Here is a 16,216-nt window from a genome sequence, read left to right as displayed (position 1 = left end):
CTATAGCTAAACCACTCTTGACAGATGTTTGTCTAACCAGTTCTTAAAAAAAAATACAGTGATGGAGGTGGTGAAATTTCCCTAAGCAATTTGTTCCAGTGTCCTACTGTCGTTATTACGAAAGTGTTTTCTAATGTCTCATCAAAGTATCTTTCACTGGGATTTCAATTCATCACTTCCTGTGTTGCCCACAGTCAATGTGGATAACAATTCACCTTAGTGTTTTTTGCACTGTGTAGTTCAAGCCTGTGGTGCAAGTTCTTTGTAGTAAAAGCGGAATGTAATTACCTTATTTTTAGTGGACACAAAATTATTTCTCTCAATCTGGATTAGTGATTAAAAAAGTACACTTTGGCAGGACGTATAGTCTGAAACTAAGTAAGTTTGGATTTCGTACCTGATTCTGTATGGGATGTAGCACATGTACCGCATCTAGTACGTGAAACCTTGATTTCATTATTGTCTTTCATTTAGTTTTGTAATATTACTAAGACTAAAACTTGGTTAGGATGTGTAACAGTATAAATATAAAATTGCACACACTGATCAATGAATAATGACTGTATCACAGATATAGAACCTTTATTGTCTTGGTTGGTTGATGTTTCCTAGTAATTGATGGGAGTCTGTCCACTGACTTTAATGAGATTTAGATGAATCTCCTGCTGCTGAGAGTAGCGAGATTCTTTTAGTAGAGGTGAATTACTGGGTGTTCCTGGAACAACACATACATAATGATTTATTATCAAGAGTTACTGTAAAACTCCCTTGTTTTGTCTTACATACATAATGATTTATTATCAAGAGTTAAAAAGAAAACAAGGGAGTTTTACAGTATTAAGATACTGTTTAAGGAAAAAAAAAAAGTTGAACCTCCTCATTGTAATTCTAAAATAAGATTGTTTATAGCATTTATTTTTTCCATGTAGTTGCTTTGCTTATTAAGGCTTAAATCCTAAAGTGTTTAGTCTTTGACTATTCCTATCGACTTCAAGGCTATATGCAAGGCTACTATGTCTTTTTCAGCTGCAAGCTTTAGTTTGTCAGCTTTATATGAAGCAGGTTTTGTTTAATATACAAACATGATGCAACTGTTTGGATGCTATGTAAATAATAAGGTTGTGATCAAAGTTATTTAAATGATTTTGAGTTCAATTGAAATACGCACTTTTTGGATTCCACCCAAAAGTGGAGGAGTGTCTGTTTAGGAGAAGGCACCGTAGAGTCTTGATAAGAGGCACGGTTAATGAGGTACAACATATTCCAGTTTTCTCATGCTGCTATCTTGTGCAGCCTATCTTATTGGGATTACTAAAGAATAACTGCCGACTGTCCAAATCTAATTTGGCTCATTGCACATCGGTCTTTCTGCCAGATGGAGCCTATTTCTAGTTTTTCCTCACTAGAATTCAGATAAACTTTAGTTGGCAGAATATGGCAACTTTGACTTTGATATAACCCAGTACAGTGTAATGGAAAATACAAATAAGCTCCTGGACATCAATGCCCGTAGGTTTGACTGTGGAAAAAAATGCATCAATTGACTAGCATTCTTGATCGAAGTTCACCAGCTATTTCACTCTGCTTAAGTGGGCTGTCAGTATGGCATCGCTGAATACCTTAATAAAACTTCACAGGCACCAAATTTCCTCCTTTCATTGGAATGCTGCCAAAACCAAATGTCTTCATTTTTTATCATGGAAGTAGCATTTCTGCGTGAGGAGAAGAGGATTGTGGAATAAAAGTCTGCCTGAAACAACAGAAGGGAGTGAAATAAACAGTTTGCCAAACTTCTGTCCTGACTAAGGATAATCCTATGTTCTGAAGGAATTTTGGATAAAAAGTCCAGGCATTCTGGCAGTAAGATCTTGGTTACCTTTTTTTAGAGTAGGTAACTTGGCAAAGGATAACATTGCTTGTTGTAAGAGTGGATAATTATAACCGCTGATGTCTGCTTTTAACCTTTTGATTTATACTTTTGTGGAATGCTCTTGCATGTATGATGAGAAAATAATGTGCTGTGAAATCCTCAATTAGTAATAAGTTGTCTGGATCAGTTTCTCTGTGCCAGCAGTTACACCTGAAACAAATTTATTTTTCTCATCTGCTGGTATTTTAATTTGCATTGGTAGCATTAAAAAAATACTGTTCGTGTGAAAATTTCACAGAAAAATAATTTAATGTAAGGTATTCACTTTGTTCTTTACTATTCGAGGACAGCATGTCTTGGGGCATGGGACCTGTTTAGGAAAATTAATTCGTTTCCATGCTTTTCTAATGTTAACATTAGAAATAAAAATTTGTTCTCCAAATTATGCCTTTCTTATCCAGTGAGCTAAAATAAACTGGTAGCTCAGCTATCAAATTGCTCCTTTGATTTCAGGCAGGTCCATCTCTTTCTTCAGGCTCAGCTCGCATTGCAGTTGTCGAATGTAGAACCACATAAGCCCCTTTATTGAAATTTCAGTTCTGCTGCTTTTTTAAGAGCTCAGCTGTGTACATGAGGACAATCCATTAGCATCTGAAATGTTTATTCCAATGAGGACATATTGGACATATTGAGAGGTGTCCCCTTGCACCGTCTGGCCACCTTTTGTTGATACTAGTTACAAAGAAGGACTCACCTTCTCCTCTGATTCTTTTTTTGATTTGAAAAAAAAGAATAAATACATTACAAATAAATAACCAAAGTGAGCACATTCTGCGTCATAACTGTACAGTTACCAAGAAGAGGGATCCCTACTGGTCACAAACTCTTTAATGCCAGAGGGGTTTTTATCACATAAACTTAAATATTTGGGCCTGTGAATTGGTCCATTGGCATAATCTTTGGTAGTGTCTGACATGACTGCTGCTTAATCATTGTGTTACAGTTCTTGCATTACATGTCACTCTATTTTTGACGTATCTTCCTTTCTGTTTGTCTGGTCCCCTGCCTCCATGAGGCTGCCCATGAAACAAAATTAACTTAAGATTCTTCTGGAATCTGCTGCTTCCTGTGCTGTAGACCTGAGGAACTCCATGTGGTCTTGCAAATAACTGAATAACATTGTTTCAATGATTCAAAGAATGACAGAGATGAACCTCAGGAGCAGGTATACTTTGAAACCATAAGATGATCAGATAATTCAAGTTGGAAGGAACTTAAGGAGGTTGTCTAGTCCAAATTTCAATATGCAAGACCTCACGATTCCTGAAGCTTCGTTTAGTATCAGAAATGAATCCAGGAAAAAAAAATACATTCAGATGTCTTAAAAATTCTCTTTAGTTTGTTTTACAGCTGGAATGTGCTATGGATTTAGCACGTCTCAGAGGGAATACTTTTTCTTCAGTCTTACTGAACAAATGAAATTCTACTCTGGCTCATTAACAGAGAAATCAAAATGAATGGCAATAATCCAGATGTCTGCTGTAGTCCCATTTCAGAATGTTGTTTATATTAACACAGTTAGTATGTAAAATGTTTGGGTTTTAATTATGGCTTAAGAAAGTAAACAGTTTTAAAGAGAGGTGACTGAAGTCATCCGGGTAAACATGCCAATCTGAAGCACAGCTCCCCATATTAAACCAAGAAGCATTATGAAAAAGGATTCGTTAAAGATTTTTCAAATCTCCACACTCATTTTTCTGTGCAAGTGAAGTTTCCAGTATCACACAGACTGTTTATTCCTATAGCATTCTCCCGATGAACAGAAGCAAATAACAAAAGTCTGCAAAACAAAGAGCATCACTTTATCCAAGCTGCTGTGCAGTGCTGATTTTCTCCTACAGTCAAGGCCAATGCAGCTCAGAAAAATAGAAGGCACTCCTGTACTCTGTGTTGGAGTCATGGTTTAAACGGACATACATGTTTTTAAAGAAGTTTATTTGGCCCGGACTTCTGGCTCCCTTGATGCTGGTATATCACTCATTCAAAAAAAAGCAGAACAGCAGTCTTTGCTCGGTTCACATCCTCAGGTGGCAATGCTACAAAACAGTTGATTTAAGAAAGGTTTGTGTTTCTTTGGGTATGCTGGGTACCCGTGTCCCCGTAATTCACTGTGGAGTACATTTGAGGAACTTGTACTAGCTTGATTTGTACCAGGTCTAACTCTGGCAACCTGTATCCATTGCACATTGGACTTCCCACAGAAGCTGCTCTCAAGACTAGGGCTGAACTGTCTGGGACTTGGTAGAACTTAGGGTCTCCAGAGGGCACAGTGGTGTCAGAGCAATTCCCCCAGTTCAATACTTGTTCCCACTATAAATCTGGTTCATAAAATGGCTTCCAAATGCTTATGCTTATACTTATTGAAACGGAATTATTATTTCATATTTCAGTTGAGCAGACCTTTTTCTTTTATTATAGTGAACTAATTACAGGGTTATTAGAGTCTTAGTGCTCCATAGCCTTCTAGCCAATTGATACTAGTTGCTTGACTGAGCCACCAGTGTTATCGTTGAGTGGTGTTGAAATGCTTTGCCCACAATCACCCAGCAACTCTTATCTATGGAGATTCAGCCCAGTGGTCTATTCACTAAACCATATAACTTCTCATTATTTGCTCATTACTTTTGCCAGATTTTAGCTACTTGGTCTGGAATTTTCCTTCCTTTGTATCTGCCTGAAGCAGTAAGTGTCGTCTCTTTCCAGGAACAAGATCAAGAAACATGCATTGCTTTTTCATATATAGATTTTAAATGAATAAAATAATTCTTACAAGCCCTGTGAGAAATTCTGCTGCTCTGGGATATGGAGGCACTGTTGAAATCCAGGAGAGAATCTTCCTTGAGTTATTGACATATTTTCATTCTTCTGGCCCCCACCTAGATATTTTCAGGTTATAATTTCCCCCCCAGTATGCCAGTTGTTATGAGTCTCAAACAGCCATATGCAGGGTTTGGTCCCTAAATGCTTTTCAGTTTTCTTCTGCTGTAGGTTTGCAGTTTCAGAGCTGTAAGAATGAAGGGAATTGCCCTGCAATTTTGGGAGATGTTGGTAAATAGACACTAGAGACAGTGCGGAGGCTCTTTGTTGTTAATAATGCTCTTATTAGTTCCAAAGTGCCAAAGTGCCAATTAGTTCTTCTAGTGCCAAAGAAGATTCCTGTGCAACAGAACAAAAATTGGACATGAGGAAAGAGGATAGTAAGGATTAGAGGAATAGGAAGACAGTGGGACTGGGAAGAGAATCTAGGAAGTGACTATGGGGAAATACTGACTGCTGAGAACAGAGATGGGAGAAAAAGACATTTGTTAAATGCGTACATGCAGGGATACTAGGACTTAGGAGTGAAGAAGCTGAGAGTGAAAGAAGGAAATAAAAGGGGAGGAGATTCGGGTTTGATAGGCCGTGGAGGATTGGACATCTGAACTTTTGAGGTGACTCCAGGAGGCAGGGGATGATAGGAAAAAACCTGCAGCCGAGATGGAAGCGTGGGAAGAGGGAACAAGTTCATACAGTGAAGAAACTGGGGTAAGTCAGGGAATGTGGAGTGGGTGTGAAGAGGGAAGACCATGCTCTGTTTAGAACAGGAGAAGAATCGGTTCTGATCACTAAAGGAGAGTCACCAAATGTCATTCAAAACAAAAACCTAGAACAAAACTCATAATTCTAGTGGAATCTAACAACTGCAGGCTCAGTAGAGATGTGGGGTTTATGACATAGTATTTTTCCCCATAATCACCACCTTCGAACTCTTCAGTTACACTGGCAATAATTACTCCCCTTCCTTGTTCCCCTCTGGAGCTCATAATTTTCTTAACTTTCCCTTTGCTTATAGCCTACTCTGCTCTACAGGTGCCAGCAATTCTTGTCTTTCAAACTGTCTTTTATTAATTTTCAGTTGAATTCAGAACAGTTGTAGATAACCCCTACCTTCTGTTACAAGAGCTGAAAAGAATTTGTATGCATTAAGTTGGTCTCTTTTTTTTTCCTTAACTATAAAAATTGTTCTTATGAAGTTATTACTGAGCCTTACAAACTTCGCTTTGCAAGAAATACTTGTTCCTCTGAGTGCTTTCAATGTTTGCAGGTTTGTTTTTGCACAGTGTTGTCAACAGAGTGAGATTTTTCATGTTTTCTGCTGTTCTGTGAGATCGAATGGGGGAGGTTGGGATGATGATGATGATGATGATGATTTCTCTTGGGAATGCATTAAAAGATAGAACATGGATAAATGGAGCCTCAAGGGTGACTCATGTTTTTGTTTAGCTTGAACTAGGTCCAGCTTCTAAGAGGAACTTGATTTTTAGGTGCATGTTTTTGCAAAGTGTTTTAAATTGAAGTTATAATTCCAGAGGTCTCAATAGCATGTGTTTGTTTTTATTTAGGAACATGTTTAAGGAATGTTTTTGGTGGGTGAATGTAAAATAAATAAAACTATCTCAATCTGGAGGTTGCAATTCTGTGGCATATTCAGTGTCAGCAAAAATCAAGTAGAAGAATGTTATTTAGAGAATGGACTCAGTTAATTTTTATGATTTATTTTGTAAAGAATTGTCTTTATGCTCAGTTGTGAGAGGCAAAAGTATGATTTCTTAAGTAGTGTTTGCTTTTACTTTCCAAACATGCAGAAACATTTACAAGGTGGCTAAAATTTGTTTTCAACATGGGCCACTACCTGCTTGTTTTTGGGTAACACAAATTCAGAAAGTACTTTACTTTTCTTCAAAACAACATACTGTTACCATATCAATTGTCACTGAGTGTGTAACAGTGTGACACCTTCATGCCATTGCTTCTATAATGTTGTTCAAGGCGTGGTTCTAATTTTTTTGCCATATTAAATTCTCAGTAAACATAATTTATAACTCAGTCTATTAAAAAAACCCAAAACACCAAAACCAACAAAACCTTGCTGTCATGTGCAATGTGAGTATCTTAGTTTGTGAATATTTTGAAATTTGTCTGCAAAGCGATTGATGACATTAATTTGTAAGTTGTTAGGGGAATGAAGCAAAGTCAGGGCTTCACTTGGTTTTTTTGTTTGGTTTAGGGGATTTGATGTTATGTCTTATAAGTGACTGTTCACTGAGAAAGTATTTATAGTACTTTATTCATACAGTTGTGTTTTATCTTTTGAATATAATAGATAAAGTTAGACTAAGAGTGTCATATATTTAAAAAATGTAGCTTAATGGATATTTCCAATAACTGTATTTTAATGGAAAGGAATTTCAACATTTGAACCTAGTTTGCAAGTTGAACAAGAAATGCTCCTCTGGTAACTTAGAGAGTATAGATGCTTTCGTCCTAGTCAGCTGCATGCTGGGGGTATACACTTTATCTATATTTCAGTATACTTGGGTATCTGTAAAACACGAGACCAAAAAAAGAGTCAAATTTGCAAAGTAAGGAGTATTTATTATGTTGCCTTCTTAGAAACATTTTTTGATGTGTATCATGACCTGAATGAGATAGCTGCAGAATTTGGCCAAGCAGAGCTGCATCAGTGTGTACAATGGCTTTGTTGGTATTTCAGCAGAAGTATGGCAGACGTACATCATGAGCCGAGATGTATGTGAGAGAAAAATGTTGATGAAAGATACTAAATTTAAAAATGCGTTAATTATGCTAGGGTTTCATTGACCTTTGTTCTATAGTAAAACTTAGAGGTTGTTTCACAGCTCCAGTATAAGCGTGCATCTTTGACTTGAGAGTTCTTCGCTAAAATTCTTTAGAGGATTTAAAAGTTTTACCTACAAAAGTTCAGAGCGAGTAAGATTCTCCTATCTACCTGTGAGAGTTGAGAGAAATCTGACCACACAATTCTTACTAAAATTAACAGGCATTATATGACTTGATCTACAGCCCCTGTCATGAAATGTCCCTGGTGCAAATTTCATCATATGATGAGTGATTGTGTTCTATCTACTGATCTGTTGCTGGTTTTGAATGATAAGGGTGTTGCAGAGTTAATGCTTGGACTATACGTTACGCAGTACACTTTTGTACTAATTCTGAAATGTGTTTTATTTGCAGGGATATTAAACCAGACAACATTTTGATGGATATGAATGGACATATTCGATTAGCAGATTTTGGTTCTTGTCTGAAACTGATGGAAGATGGAACGGTAAATTCGAAAGAGTGATATATTCCTAAACACCTTTTCTTCAGTCCTTTGCTAGCTGCTAAAATGTGTGGTAATAAAGAGAAAACGTGCCTTATGTCAAACGAAATGGAATTGTGATGGTATTGATATGTAACTAGCCTTGGTTCAAAATATGACTGCACTTTGCTTGGATTTACTGTTTATTAAAAGCTTTTTAGATGCATATGGTCAACTCATGAATAAATAAAGAGAAGCTGCACTATCAGTACTGAGTAGGTATTTGTTGATGAACTATGAATCTCTCAGTTTTGAGCTTTGAGCTCTAATCTTTATTGAAAATGTAAGCTTTAGAATAAGCAGGATGAGATACAATTAATATATCATATTTTAGTAGTATATTTAAACTTGCACAGTATATAGTAGGTGTGACTAGAATGTAATTCCAGTGTGTTAATCATGACCCAGAGTGTTACAAAGTATTTGAGTTAATATATGTGATTACCTAATCTATAATTACTTAATAACAACTCTAAGCCTAAGAATTGACAGTTTTGTTCTTTCTCTGTTATTAAATATTTGTAAGAGTTGAGCAAAAGGATTATTTGGATGCCTATTACTGTAGTGCCTTGGATGCTTACGTATTTCTTTATGAATTTAGAAGCCTTTTTATTGTGTTTAGTTGTTATTGCTATAACCAGAACGCTAGGCTAAATTTATATATACATGCACAGTGCCACAAGCAGCAGTGTCTGTAACGATGGAAGTTGATTTTAGTCCTGGAAATGTAACTTCTACAGGTCCAATCTTCAGTGGCAGTTGGAACACCAGACTACATCTCTCCAGAAATCTTGCAGGCCATGGAAGATGGAAAAGGGAAGTATGGGCCCGAGTGTGACTGGTGGTCCCTAGGCGTTTGCATGTATGAAATGCTTTATGGAGAAACGCCCTTTTATGCTGAGTCCTTGGTGGAGACCTATGGGAAAATAATGAACCACAAAGTTAGTGCACTTTCTCTTTCTGTCTCTCTCTCAGCTAATTTTTAATAAGTGATAGGGTAACTTGGAGGCTTATTTAAAAATGAGTTTTTACGTACTAATTGAGTTAATGTTCATAAATGTAGAACAAAAAATATGTTTCCATATAGTAAGTTTATGGTTATGGATTGCAGATGGCTTTGCTTTAGGATAAAGCAGTTAAAACTAAAAATCTGGATTTGGTAACATGGCTGTTAGTTCACTCTATGGAGTAAATCTTGGCTACATTACATCACTCCTTTTGCGTTACTTTCTTCTGGCGGGATCCATTGGTTGGCTTATGCAGAAGATTCTTAAATGTTCTTCCACATGGAGGTAGCTGTAGAATTCGGCAGTGTAAGAGAAATTTAAATAAAGGAGAAAAACTAGGAGACAAAAAAATTTCCATAGTTTCTATCCTTTGGGAAAGCCTTTTTCGTAGAAACCTTACTGCATATGTTTAAGAACCGGAGTATTTGCACGTTTCTTTTTCTACATAATAATTTCCACTAAGAAGGGTGATTTTCCCAACTTTTTCTTGGTAATAAACTGTTTTCTCTTATTTTAATCCTTAAGGAGAGGTTTCAGTTTCCTGCTCAAGTGACAGATGTCTCTGAAAGTGCAAAGGACCTCATCCGAAGGCTCATTTGTAGCAGAGAGCATCGACTTGGACAAAATGGGATAGAAGACTTCAAGAACCATCCATTTTTTGCTGGGATTGATTGGGACAACATTAGAAACTGTGAGGCACCCTACATCCCAGAAGTCAGCAGCCCCACTGATACATCAAACTTTGATGTGGATGATGATTGCTTAAAAAATTCTGTAAGTATGGGATTAACATTTTGACAAATCTGCTTTTGTAGTATACTTTGCAACAAAATATATGTAAATGGCAGTTTATTTCAGTGTGTTCACTGTGTTTGCATAAACAACAAAGTGCTGCTTTGAAGAACTGTGGGGGGAATACATTCATAGTTCGGAGGCTGTTCCTCCAAACATAAATGTGTAAGAATGACTTCAGTTCAGTTTTGTAAATTCACTGTAACTTTACATGTGTTTAACTAACATACATCTGTTATTTCCAGTAACTAGTTCTTAGTGTCCAGGTCTTATAAAGAATAATATATTTACATGTAGATAGTCTGCAAGACACAGTATTTCTAGCAGAGCATTGTTGAGACTTGTACGAAGTTTTCATAATGCATTTTATTGTAGTGCTCTACTCTTAATTGCTCATACCTCTGTCAGATACCATTCAGTTCGTTCCCACTAAATTTTTTCCAGCCCGTTTTCTGACTTGAGTTGAGTTTTGGGAAATTTAGGAGAAATGTTACAGCCATTTCTTCAGGAACAATCTTAGTGAGAAACAAATGATTTTGCCTTTGCTTAAAAAGCTTTGCAACTATTGATATTTAACGACGTTAGTGTTTCTGTGCTAACAGAAACTTTGGAACAGGAACTTTGACAGATGATAGAGGTCTTAGCATCAGAGGAATGCCTTGTGTTGTCTCCTTGGAAATACTTTTTTTTTTTTTCCCATTTCTTCAGGAACAATCTTAGTGAGAAACAAATGATTTTGCCTTTGCTTAAAAAGCTTTGCAACTATTGATATTTAACGACGTTAGTGTTTCTGTGCTAACAGAAACTTTGGAACAGGAACTTTGACAGATGATAGAGGTCTTAGCATCAGAGGAATGCCTTGTGTTGTCTCCTTGGAAATACTTTTTTTTTTTTTTTTTTTGGTGTTTGTTGAAAGATGCAGAAACCTGCTATTTACATGCGAGGTGAAGCATTTTCACAATTTTTGCTTTTGTTTTCTGAAATGCCTGTGCTTCTCAGTTCCACTGAGCTTCCTGGACCTGCAGATGAGTGTTAGGCAACATGAATTCATAAAGGCAGGATGTTCATTATTTGCATTCCATTTCCTCCAACTGCACAGTAAAACGTGGAAAACACTTTGACTAGATGAAATCCAGTGGTAGACGTTATGTGGTGTGGCGCATTAGGTCTGAGTCCTTTCGTATAGGCAAATTAAGCAAATCAGTCTAGCCGCGTAGGACAACTTGCATTTTTTTCATTTTTTCCTCAGTTTTTCCTCACTTGCATCTGGTATTGCCTATCTCCCTTCACAGCTAAAGTATTTTTATCTTAAAACTGTTTTATATAGTCTTCAGATACCTGTTTGCACGTTATTTTGTCCAGGAACAGCTATCAGGGTTGGGTGGCAGGAATGGATGCTGTGTGTAGCAAGTCTTTGTGAAGTCATGTTTGTGAAGCTGCAATACCTTTTGGAGGTTATTCATACATTCTAATGTTGGCCAGTCCAGGGGTCTTCCTTTTTAGAGCCTAATCTCCCAGCTGAGGCACTCAAAAGGTGCCTGTGCAGTGTGAATGTTTTCCCATTGTAAAGAAGGCAGGGAGCTGCAGGTGAAGAAAGAATGCTCCTGTGAGGAGTTATTGGACTCAGATGTGAAAACAGAGTCCAATTCTTAATTTGCTTTAGACTTCTGGGGGTGAAAAGCAATGCCATTGAACTGTTCAAGATGAACACTGGTTTCTGGAGCTTCATTTTCAGTTTCCTCATTTGAAACATGTGAAGGGGTTTTTTTTTGTTTGTTTAATTTATACCATTTCTTTTCGCAGCTAGCATCTCTGAAAAAACCCTAGCCTGAGGCATTGCATGACTGAGGATATTTTACATTTTTGCTTCAACTAGTCGACGTTGTATTTAATATTGCTTCCCCTCAAATTCTTATGTGTAACTTGGAGGTGTTTTCCCTGCCATCTGTCATAAGCATCTTGTGAGGAAAGTTCACATACTTGCATTACTACTACAGAAGTCAGCACCACGGATAAGCCCATGAGACTTTTTTTTCTTTTAAATTCTTTGCAAGGTTTGAATGGCATACAGCAAATGAGGAATGCCAGTGCTGAAGATAAAAAGCAGGGTTGAAAAGCCATGATTGTTATTGTTCTGCCTGAACTTGGAATGAGACTGTGGTCCCAGGGAAAAATTGCATACGTAATAATGAAATTCAAACAGTATGTTAAAAGTACACGTAAACACAAAGGGCAAAACAATATTATTAGGCGGCCTAAGTTCTGCAGGTTTTTAGCTTTTAACTGTTTGGTTTAGTAGCCTTACTGATAGGCATGATAGTTGTAGATTCAGTTATAATTTTGTCAGTATGATAATACAGTTGAATTCACACAAGTAGCAGGAAATAAGTATTTTGATCGCTGCCAAAGAATCAGCAAAGAAACAAATTCTTTTACAGACTCTTAAATCGTTATCAATAGATAGGATATTTTAGGACCAACATTGTTACCTGTGTGGTAACTGAAAACTGTCATATGGGCTGTTAAAATCACACAATTATGCATTTGGTCTTTTTAAAAGTTATTTGTAAAGATGGTTTTGAACCGCGAATCTATGAAATATGAAAATAAAATATAAAGGAGAAGTAAAGAATTTTACTTTTCCTAACCATAGTGTGTAATAATTTATATTTTTATTATCAATTACTGGAAAGTTAAGGCTTTGTAATTTGGTCTTGTCCTTAGTTTCCAAAATGCCCAACAGTGTAGACTTGATGTACTTACACAATCTAGCCATGTCATTGGTGTTGCTTTTTATTCTGGGAACTCTTTTTCAATGTGAAGATTTTTGTCTGCTAAAAGGTCAAGGTGGTGAGGTAATATAGCTGATGCCGCCACTGAAAAGGTAATTTTTGATTTCTTTTGAATACAGGCTTGTTCTCTCCTGCTGAGTTTTACATGTAAAAATTTTTTTTGGTTTGAAAAAATTCGTTATGTTACCTTTTCTTAAAATTTAGAACCTTTTAGCATTTTCAGTGTGATAATCTTCTTAGGGAGTTTCTTTTGATGACCGTTAAGGCCATGTCTAGTATAGCAACATAAACCTTGCATCTTGGGGTTAAACAGGAAACTTTTAACAGGATATTTAAGAATATCAGAACTTACAATGGTTCGAATAATATAGCAACAGGGTTATTTTAACCTGAGGAGAAGCCCAAAGATTTGTCTTGGTTTGTAGTTCTTTGTCTGGCAGGAAAAAGGAGCAACGAAGGAAGAAATGGTCAAAGTGCTAATGGGATTAGAAAACCCTGTTGTATTACTTCTTTCTAGTAAATGTCTGACTTGTTCTCTCCAAATAGAGATAGCCCACTCAGAAGTGGGGTTGGTAAATCTACAGGCAGGAAGCCCTGCTGACTAAATTGCAGAGAGGAGTATCGGAGGGAATAGAAGGTGATACTCTTTGTGCTAAGAGCTTCTTGGAAAAAACGAAGGAATAAATTGGCTTTTAATATGTGTAATATTCTGCTTTCCTCCAACAATAGCCTATTTAATTGGAAAAGCATTTTTATGCCAGCATGCTGTATTTTTGTAAATTGCATGCTATTATAAATAGATTTAGGTGATGCCATTTCATATTTGGGCTGTAGATAAGGATGACTGTGAATATAGTTAATATGATATTATCGCTAACACTTCACATATGGTTAAACTCGAAAATCTTTTTCTTTTAAGTCCATTAGGATATTACTTACTCAACTGTCCTGTTATTTTTCTAGGAAACAATGCCTCCACCGTCACACACTGCATTTTCTGGCCATCATTTACCATTTGTGGGTTTCACATATACAAGTAGCTGGTAAGTTAAGAGTTCCCAAATTGTCTGTAGGATAGTTACATAATATCTTACGTTTCTGTCTCTGAAACCAACTGCAGATACCAAAGAATGTAGTTTATTGAGGAAATTACTAGGCCATAATCTAAAATGCTGTCTGTCCAAAAGAATGAGCACTCTGCAGGTAAAATTTACATGAATTTAAAGGTCAGCACCTGTGTTCAGAGGAGTTTTGTTGAGAAAGGTGGTTTTCAGACAATGTGTGAAGTTAATGGCATATGACAAAGTTAAGACCAGATGTGTGGACTCAGAGAGAACTTAGCTTATTAGACTTAAAAAACGGTTTTATTTCTAGTTCTTTGACAGTCTTGTAAGTCTGAATGGAAATTTAAAAAAAATAGTTTTACTGATATTTGGTATTAATGTGGTATTTGTCGTGTTCGTCTCTACTGCTAAATTAAACAGTAACAAGGAAGTCCATGTATACTCCTTGATCATTGATGAAAATAAATAAATAAAGAATGTTTGCAACCATTGAAAAACCAGGCCTATGTTTCTGCAAACACATGTAATGCTGGTTATGTGACGTCCTGTAGGCGTCAGAAGGATTGTTTGCATAAGTAGTAGTATGTGTACATGAGTATCCACAGAATCAGGGCCACAGCATTTCTGATGTGTATGTGCCCTAGCTGTCATGTGATAATTTCACATCATTTGTTGTGATTGTTGTCTTTAAAGTATTTGGGAAACTAGATTAATAATTTTAAAATAAACTGTTATTGTAATCTTACTAATGATCTAGATTGTTGCTTTTTGCTATCTGGCTAACATAGGCTGTCCATAATGATCATTTTTAATCAGGAGTTCATTCACTTTTATGTAACAAAAAATGCATTGAGGAGATCGGTCATGCTAGGTAAAAATGAATTCAATATTTAATGAGCACATACTAACAAGGTATTATTTGACTGTATAATAAATTACATAGTAATTCACAATTTAAACAACTATTTATTAGTTGATACAGTTTTTTTTAAAATTACTTTAAGCACAGCCTATTGTAAAATCCAATACTGTTTTAATTTTTTTCCCCCCAGTGTGCTTTCAGACCGCAGCTGTCTAAGACTGACAGCTGGACCGCCCTCCATGGATCTTGATGCCAGCATTCAAAGAACTTTGGAGGATAGTTTAGCAACAGAAGCTTATGAGAGGAGAATAAGACGTCTAGAACAGGAAAAGCTTGAACTTAGTAGAAAACTGCAAGGTATAGACACTAAAAAAAAAAAATCATTCGATTACTTTTTTGACTCAGATTAGCTTGCAGCTTTGTAAGGTATGATTTATACTGTGGAAAAAATAAATATACCTCCTGGAGAGCTTTCTAGCAGAAAAGAATTCTCTTCATTATTTCCATTGACAAATTAAACTTCTGTTACTCTTCATGCCTGAAATATCCCATGTATGCAACTTCTTGTAACATGCTAACTTTGTTCGCATTGTGCCTTGGTTACTATGGCATAAAGATTTCATTCTTAAAACCTCTAAGAACTTAGTTTGTCCAGCTGACAATTACTGAAAAATTGGCACTTAGTAGTTGGAAATTATAAACTGTAGAGTCCTCAGTGGAGGTGCTTTTTGGCGTGTCTTAATTTATTGGTGATATCTTTTTGTCCTCCTCAGATGTCAGGCGTGTTACTTGTCCCTCTCTCTTCCATCTTTTTCTAGAGTCCACCCAGACAGTCCAGGCTCTGCAGTATTCAACAGTAGATGGCCCAATAACAGCAAGCAAAGATTTAGAAATTAAAAGTTTGAAAGAAGAAATTGAAAAGTTGAAGAAACAGGTAACAGGTATGTTATAAATATTAATGTAAAAACTGTAACAGGAAACAGTATTTTGACAAGATTTTTTTCTCATAATGTAATGTTAGTTTTACTCTGCTTTCTAAAATAGTCTTCCAGTCTATTTTTACTTCTTATTTTACCCTTTGCTCTTCATTGGTAGCTCAACATTTTCTACAAATTCAACTTAATATTCAGTACTTCAGTAATTCCAGTTGCAAGGGAGAAGGAAGATTTCAATGGCTTCTGCTATTATTATTAGTGGTAAAATTCCACTAGTTTTAAATTGTGGTGTTGCTCATTTACATGGATGTGAATCAGGCTCTACCTGAGAATCCGTGAAACCATGGCCAATTTCCTTCGTTCTGCAATGTGTACTGCAAGAGCGGATGGAGCACTGGTTTGGTTATTTTTGGCAGTATCAAAAGTCACTGCAGTCCTTTCAGAAGTCATAGTCACTGTAGCATACCTTTAGCATTCCTTGCTTTGTACATCTCTGGACTCTGGTATGAGGGTAAATAGGTAGTAAACCGGAAGGAAGGAAGGTGTTGTTTCTTCTTTGCGTGAGTAAACGTGAGGTGAAGACTTTAGCCGAGCAGTTTTAATAGTCTTAAAAATATTTGATGGACAGGTGATTTGTTATGATTTAAGCATCAATTGATACTTTTCATTAT

General features: G+C 36.4%; 1 protein-coding gene across 4 annotated transcripts in view; it reads left to right on the top strand.

Annotated features, from left to right (window-relative positions):
* Positions 1–16,216, top strand: part of CDC42BPA (CDC42 binding protein kinase alpha) — a 210,663-nt gene that overhangs the window by 117,173 nt on the left and 77,274 nt on the right. For all 4 annotated transcript variants that reach the window (XM_019473719.1, XM_019473720.1, XM_019473718.1 and 1 more), the window contains exons 6-11: positions 7,964–8,057; positions 8,834–9,034; positions 9,626–9,874; positions 13,648–13,727; positions 14,801–14,967; positions 15,429–15,551. In XM_019473719.1, the coding sequence (XP_019329264.1) occupies positions 7,964–8,057; positions 8,834–9,034; positions 9,626–9,874; positions 13,648–13,727; positions 14,801–14,967; positions 15,429–15,551 (914 nt within the window). The remainder of the gene's footprint in view (positions 1–7,963; positions 8,058–8,833; positions 9,035–9,625; positions 9,875–13,647; positions 13,728–14,800; positions 14,968–15,428; positions 15,552–16,216) is intronic.

The sequence above is a fragment of the Aptenodytes forsteri genome, unplaced genomic scaffold, assembly GCF_000699145.1.
Source record: "Aptenodytes forsteri isolate BGI_AS27 unplaced genomic scaffold, ASM69914v1 Scaffold280, whole genome shotgun sequence".
NCBI classification, from domain to species: Eukaryota; Metazoa; Chordata; class Aves; order Sphenisciformes; family Spheniscidae; genus Aptenodytes; species Aptenodytes forsteri.
Note: the sequence above shows the minus strand (reverse complement) of the source record. Positions and strands in the feature narration are given on the sequence as shown.